The sequence below is a fragment of the Labrus bergylta genome, chromosome 1, assembly GCF_963930695.1.
Source record: "Labrus bergylta chromosome 1, fLabBer1.1, whole genome shotgun sequence".
NCBI lineage: Eukaryota > Metazoa > Chordata > Actinopteri > Labriformes > Labridae > Labrus > Labrus bergylta.
In genome coordinates, this window is record NC_089195.1 from 36,589,986 (window position 1) to 36,597,572 (window position 7,587).

General features: G+C 46.1%; 1 protein-coding gene across 1 annotated transcript in view; it reads left to right on the forward strand.

Moving 5' to 3' along the window:
- Nucleotides 1-4,952, forward strand: part of LOC110004960 (dynein regulatory complex subunit 4) — a 9,336-nt gene extending 4,384 nt beyond the window's left edge. Inside the window, exons 6-10 of the mRNA XM_020660443.3 lie at nt 1-109; nt 3,157-3,324; nt 4,151-4,237; nt 4,321-4,515; nt 4,769-4,952. The exon at nt 1-109 is cut by the window's left edge and continues 94 nt beyond it. Of these exons, the coding sequence (XP_020516099.2) occupies nt 1-109; nt 3,157-3,324; nt 4,151-4,237; nt 4,321-4,515; nt 4,769-4,807 (598 nt within the window). The 3' untranslated portion in view covers nt 4,808-4,952. The remainder of the gene's footprint in view (nt 110-3,156; nt 3,325-4,150; nt 4,238-4,320; nt 4,516-4,768) is intronic.
- The last annotated feature ends 2,635 nt before the right edge of the window (nt 4,953-7,587 follow it).

A 7,587-nucleotide genomic window follows, 5' to 3' on the forward strand; every position in this document is an offset into this window, starting at 1 on the left:
GAAAAGCCACATCGTGACCCTGGTGGAGGATCACAACCGAGCTCTGTTACACGCTGAGAATTTATTCTCTGAGGCTCACAATAAAGAGTTACAGCAGCTGAAATACAAGGTGACGCAGACGCAGCACGCCCGCATGAGATTCAGGGTGCGTCTCATGTCTCTTTTTTATCGTTTCCTCGCTCCTCGCTCCAACCCGAAGTCGTTGAGTGTCGCCATGGTGAAGTCTCTTATTTCGGCAGCGAGTATCGAGGAAACATGAGACCAGCCCTCCCGGAAGACTTTTTACTGACAGACACGCCCCCTTATTAAATATCACTCATTGATTGGACGTTGCAGTAGTGTTGTAGTCAAGACCACAGTAACCGAGACAAAGACATACCCGAGACCAGAGAGCTCTGAGACTGAGACAAGACCAGGACTTTTAGGGATCGAGACCGAGTCAAGACCAAGACTTTTAGGGGTCGAGACCAAGACTTTTAGGGATCAAGATTAGGGATCGAGACAGAGTCAAGACCAAGACTTTTAGGGATCGAGACCGAGTCAAGACCAAGACTTTTAGGGATCGAGACAGAGTCAAGACCAAGACTTTTAGGGATCGAGACCGAGTCAAGACCAAGACTTTTAGGGATCGAGACAGAGTCAAGACCAAGACTTTTAGGGATCGAGACCGAGTCAAGACCAAGACTTTTAGGGATCGAGACAGAGTCAAGACCAAGACTTTTAGGGATCGAGACAGAGTCAAGACCAAGACATTTAGGGATCGAGACCGAGTCAAGACCAAGACTTTTAGGGGTCGAGACCAAGACTTTTAGGGATCAAGACAGAGTCAAGACCAAGACATTTAGGGATTGAGACCGAGTCGAGACCAAGACATTTAGGGATCGCGACAGAGTCAAGACCAAGACTTTTAGGGATCAAGACCGAGTCAAGACCAAGACTTTTAGGGATCGAGACCGAGTCGAGACCAAGACTTTTAGGGGTCGAGACCGTGTCAAGACCAAGACTTTTTAGGGATCGAGACCGAGTCGAGACCAAGACTGTTGGGGATCGAGACCTTGTCAAGACCAAGACTTTTAGGGATCGAGACCGAGTCAAGACCAAGACTTTTAAGGATCGAGACTGAGTCAAGACCATGACTTTTAGGGATCGAGATCGAGTCGAGACCAAGACTTTTAGGGATCCAGACCAAGTCAAGACCAAGACTTTTAGGTATCGAGACCAAGACTTTTAGGGATCAAGACCAAGACTTTTAGGGATCCAGACCGAGTCAAGACCAAGACTGTTAGGGATCTAGACAGAGTCAAGACCAAGACTTTTAGGGATCGAGACCGAGTCAAGACCAAGACTTTTAGGGATCGAGACAGAGTCAAGACCAAGACTTTTAGGGATCGAGACAGAGTCGAGACCAAGACTTTTAGGGATCGCGACCGAGTCAAGACCAAGACTTTTAGGGATCGCGACCGAGTCAAGACCAAGACTTTTAGGGATGGAGACCGAGTCAAGACCAAGACTTTTAGGGATCCAGACCGAGTCAAGACCAAGACTTTTAAGGGTCGAGACCGAGTCAAGACCAAGACTTTTAGGGGTCGAGACCGAGTCAAGACCAAGACTTTTAGGGATCCAGAACTTGTCAAGACCAAGACTTTTAGGGATCGAGACCGAGTCAAGACCAAGACTTTTAGGGGTCGAGACCAAGACTTTTAGGGATCAAGACCAAGACTGTTAGGGATCGAGACAGAGTCAAGACCAAGACACTTAGGGATTGAGACCGAGTCGAGACCAAGACTTTTAGGGATCGAGACAGAGTCAAGACCAAGACTTTTAGGGATCGAGACAGAGTCAAGACCAAGACTTTTAGGGATCGCGACCAAGTCAAGACCAAGACTTTTAGGGATCGAGACAGAGTCGAGACCAAGACTTTTAGGGATCGCGACCGAGTCAAGACCAAGACTTTTAGGGATCGAGACCGAGTCGAGACCAAGACTTTTAGGGATCGCGACCGAGTCAAGACCAAGACATTTAGGGATGGAGACCGAGTCAAGACCAAGACTTTTAGGGATCGCGACCGAGTCAAGACCAAGACTTTTAGGGATGGAGACCGAGTCAAGACCAAGACTTTTAGGGATCCAGACCGAGTCAAGACCAAGACTTTTAGGGGTCGAGACCAAGACTTTTAGGGATCAAGACCAAGACTGTTAGGGATCGAGACCGAGTCAAGACCAAGACTTTTAGGGATCGAGACAGAGTCAAGACCAAGACTTTTAGGGATCGCGACCAAGTCGAGACCAAGACTTTTAGGGATCAAGACCAAGTCAAGACCAATACTTTTAGGGATCGAGACCAAGTCAAGACCAAGACATTTAGGGATCGAGACCAAGTCAAGACCAATACTTTTAGGGATCGAGACCAAGTCAAGACCAAGACATTTAGGGATCGAGACCGAGTCAAGACCAAGACATTTAGGGATCGAGACCGAGTCAAGACCAAGACTGTTAGGGATCGAGACCGAGTCCAGACCAAGACTTTTAGGGATCGAGACCAAGACTTTTAGGGATCGAGACCGAGTCAGGACCAAGACTTGTAGGGATCGAGACCAAGACTTTTAGGGATCGAGGCCGAGTCAAGACCAAGACTTTTAGGGATCGAGACCGAGTCAAGACCAAGACTTTTATGGATCGAGACCGAGTCAAGACCAAGACCATAAATATCACTAAAACATCATCATCTAGTTTTTAGGGGGCGTGTCCCTCATTTAGACCGTAACACCGGGAAGGTTGCGGCCGTAACCGGGTGATAAAAATCAAACAAATGAATTGAAGTTATTTTTTCTTTTAGAAAGAGACGTTTTCCTTCAAATCTCAGTAATGACGTTGAAAAACAACCGATCCAAAAAAATCCAGAGTCCGCACAGACCGTGTAAAAATGCTTTTGATTCTGAAACGAGACCTAGACCTTCATAAACTGGATTAGATGTAAGCCTAGACTTTGGAATGACCATGAGGCCCCCCGCCTGCGCCTGATGATCTGAGGCTGCCCGCTGTCTTAGAAGGGTTCTGTAACATGGCTGATGATGCGTCAGTCTATTGTAAAAGTAATTTGAAGCTTTGTGCGTGTGTGTGTGTGTGTGTGTGTGTGTGTGTGTGTGTGGTCCTGCAGGAAGAACTGGTGGAGGTGAAGAAGAAGCTGGTGAGAGAGGAGAGGAAGCTAGCAGCAGCAGGGCAGGAGAAGAAACATCTGCAGAAGTGTCTGCAGGAAGCCGAACAGAATCTTCCCCAGCTCCAGAAACAGCTGGAAGAACACAACAAGGACAGGACCGAGATGTTGGTACGTTCACGGCACACTGTGCAATTATTCTTTTAGAAGAAATGAATCTGATATCTGTTCAAGTTCAAAGTAGTCTCCGGCTTCCTATGCGGTCTATAGGCTACTTAGAGTACTGACTATGTTTGAGTTATTTCTGCACACCTGTGTCCACTGTCACCTGCTGCAGTTATTAACTTAGTTCTACAGTTAAAGGTCACATATTCTCCTCCTCTTCCTCTTCTTCAGTTTAAATAAGTCTCAGATCTCCTCAAAACATGTGTGTGAAGTTTCTTGTTCTAAATCCACTCTGATCCTGTATTTGATCATGTCTATAAACCCCTCTATTTCAGCCCTGCTCAGAACAGGCTGTTTCTGTGTCTGTACCTTTAAATATGTAAATGAGCTGTGTCTGACCACGCCCCCTCTCTGGAAGGGCTTGGGTGTCTCTGTCTTTCTCGCTCCATGTCCTATTGTTTACGGTGAGAAGGCAGACTCAGAGGGCAGAACAAACACCTAGCTGTGGGAGTGTCACCCACCTGGGGGAGGGGCTACTGCCCTTTGTGATGTCATGAAGGGAAAATCTCCAAACGGCCTGTTTGAGCACACATTTTCTGAAAAGTGGAGTAGGTAAAAGACGGAGAGGATGGACTTTTCTCATCATTGGGGGGTTTGTAGACGAACTAGAGACACATGTTGGAGTTAGAGGAACATGGGGAAGAGGATTTTACAGAATATGTGACCTTTAAATGAGAGCACACAGAATGATTTGTTTAACTTTTTACAACAACTTAAAAAGCTTATACTGGTTTGAAGAAATCCCTCACACTGCTGCTGATGTGTCTGACAGAAAACAAGAGCCCGAGTGAAGGTCATCGAAAAGGAGCTGAAGGATCTGAGCGTGGAGCACGAGCTGCTGCTGCAGGCCTTTGAGAAGGTAACCAGCTCACGTCTTCAGTTTTCCCTTCGCTCCGCCTGCCAGGTTTCTGTAAAGGGAGTGTTTTTGTTTTTTTCCGGCAGGTTCAGCAGGAGCGCGATGAGCTGCTGAAGAAACAGACGGCGGCCATCCTGGACGTGCAGCAGCTGTGCGGACTGAAGGAGATGTTGCTGGAGAGGAAGTTGGCAGCGCTGACGGAAACTCTGGAGACGAAGGAGGCGCAGCTCTGCGCTGTACTCTCCGCCTCCAACATTGACCAAACTGCGAAAAAACTTGAGGTACGGTTTCAAACTTATGTTTCTACCTGTTTCCAAATATGAGGGTACCACAAGGCTCTGTGCTGGGTCCCTCACTATTTACAGTCTACATGAGCCACCAAGCGGTCCGGTTCAGGACACAAAGAGACACCAGCTGAAACTAACCTGAAATGTTTTTACTGACGCCAGTGTCAGATAAATAAGATATGCTGTGTGTGCTCTTTTTGTGTTTCCTGATTCAACAAACGTCTGATTGTTCTTCTCCTGCTCGTAGAAAACGCTGGAGTCCAAAGTCTCACCATCAGCGCCTTAAAGGGGGAATTGGCTCGAGACTGTTAGGTCAGTAGACAGATTCTCCTGGATTAATCAGAGACAATCGATCGTTGAATGTGTTGATGACATGAACAACGAGCTGCTGCAGCGCTCCAAAGAGAGTCTGAAGGCTCTGGGAGTCCCTCTGTACAACTTTCCCTTCAGACTCTCGGGTCAGATCCTCGGAGGACGGACTCGGGTTCAGAACTCTCCCTCAGCTGTCGGTAAACTCTGACCTCCTGCGGGTGTGTGAGGTCCTCACTCACCTGCTCCACCTGCACTACTCGCCCTTTCTACCTCACTCTCTTTTCATGATTCCTCACAGACCAGCGGGAGATCGTCAGACGTCTGCTGCACGTATTTAAAAAGTAAAAAGACGTTCTGATCTTCTTCATCGTGTTGCAGTGAACTTGTGTTTTCTTTATCATTCTTCTGCTGACGTCTCTTTTTGTAAACCCTCCCCCCCCCGACACACTCCTCCTACAACTCCTGCAGGGACCATCACGACCCAAATGTCGGATATTTTTCAACCATTCCGATTTATTCATGAAAAAGTGAACAGTTTGACCTCCGGCGGTACAACAGGAACAAAACAAACATGTTCAAAAAGCTCTTCACAGATTTTTGACACTTATTTTTTCAGCGACCCACTTCTGGGTCCCGACCGGCCAGTTGAGAACCACTGCTGTAACAACAATACTGACCTTTTGACCTCAGACATCATGTGACCACTGTTTCCTGCTTCGATCTTCATCTCTGTCTAAGTGCTAGTACGTACATGTAAGGTCGCCAGAAGGCTAAATATGGGGAATAAACGTGTTTGTTTAGCATCATTTTCTAACTGTTAAAATCCTCTTCTCCATGTTTCTCTGACTTAAATATGTGTCTCTAGTCCGTCTACAAAGCCCCCAATGATGAGAAAAACAGATTCAGTCGCCCAGATGCTGCGTGGACACGTTACTGATGGACACGATAAAACCTGTTCCTGTTATCTTGAGACTGAACGTCCCATTTGACCTCAGAGGAGATTCTGTTGAAAGGATATCCTCACAGATGAAGCCGCTGTCTTTACAGAAAAACTTGACATTTGACCTGTATTTGTCTGGATATTCACACGTGATGGTGGTTTTAACCGTTCTATATGCTGCAGTCTGATCAAATGGATCCCCGCACAAATCCTCATCTGCAAACAGAAAAATAAAAAATGCAAATGTGTCAGTCTGTAAAGGCATGTTTAACCTCAGCAAACATTTACTCTCTATGACCTCAATCTGTAGTTTCAAGTGTTATTTTGTGTAAAATTGTCGTGTAATATTCATTCATTTAAAAAACGTTTTCCTGGTGATTTCTGAGAAGCATCAGTGTTATGAGGAAGTAATGTATCAGAAACAGCCAGTAAATGTGTCGTCACGTCTGCCTTTCAGCTCGTTTTAGTTCCTTAAATAAACAGCACTCAGAGAGAACAAAGTCAACCTTGAACCTTGAATTACTGTGAAGATGTACGTCAGTATTCTGTTTACCGTCGAGGACACGTTTTACTCGCAGCTCACATGAGAAATGAAACAATAATTTCATAAGTAATGTTCTTTTTTTGTCTTTTACCGTGTGTATGAAGGGTTCTCACAAATATTAAAATATCAAAGATAGCCTGGCCTGAAGTTGCCTTGACAGTACATTTAAAAAAAAAAAAACGTAACACCTACGCTTCTTCGATGTATCCTTCCTCTATTTTTAAATTTGCAGTTCATCATATCCTCTTCTGCAGAAACCGTGTGAGGCAGGTAAATAACCAGATACGCTGGAAGTAGCAGTCATAACCACAACATGTCAGAAATAGGAAGCAAGAGACAAGAAGAGGTGGAAGCAAGAGGTTCCATTGAGTCATGACGCGTTACGTTTGGATGTCAGGATGGGTCAGTCGTTTGAATCTATAAACAGTGAGACGCTAACAAAGCTTCAGAGAGACCGCGGGGAACGGAAACATCAGAGATGACGATACATCACCACACTTCATCAGACGTTATTAATAAACTGAGCTGCTGATGTAACATCTGATGTTGGAATAGACCAGCACGAAATCTTCATCCTCCTCCTCATGTAACATGTCTGAGTCGCTTCTCGCTCACCGTGTCCTCACCGCACACAAGCGTTTGATATCGCGTCACATCGTGAACCATCGGACGCCCTCTCTCCACAGAAGTTCAAGAGACGATATCTTTTTTAAAGATTTTTGTCAGTATCGAGATAACGATCGTATAGTGATGAAAAAGAACAAAACCAAATGGTTGGCTGCCAACGTACGCCATGATCGTGAGTCTGCCCGCCTCGCTCAGCGTCAGTCGTATGAGACGCGAGGAGCTGGATCACGGAAGTGAAGGTTTATAGCATCGTCAGCTGTTTCTGTGTTTCAGGCGCCAGTAGGTGAGGCCGGGTCGTCATGGACTGAGAACACACAAACGCTATTTGACTGGTGAATAAATCGCGTGATATCGGCGCATAGCTGCGATAAAATGAGCCGATAATGATCGTCACTTAGATACGCTGATATGGGGCGATACAATCGGCTGGAGGATGAATCGCTCGAGGTCTAATCTAAAGGGGATGAAAACAGCTGATGAGAAAAAAGGGACTGTAGCGGGTCGTGGTTAGACCTCAGAGGCAGCACACTTGAACGGAGAAAAAACAGTAAAAGGTCGAGAACGAACAGAAATGAACTTCTGAGGCTCAGAGGCATCTGACACACACACACACACAAGATCCTATGGACATGCACTAATGGAG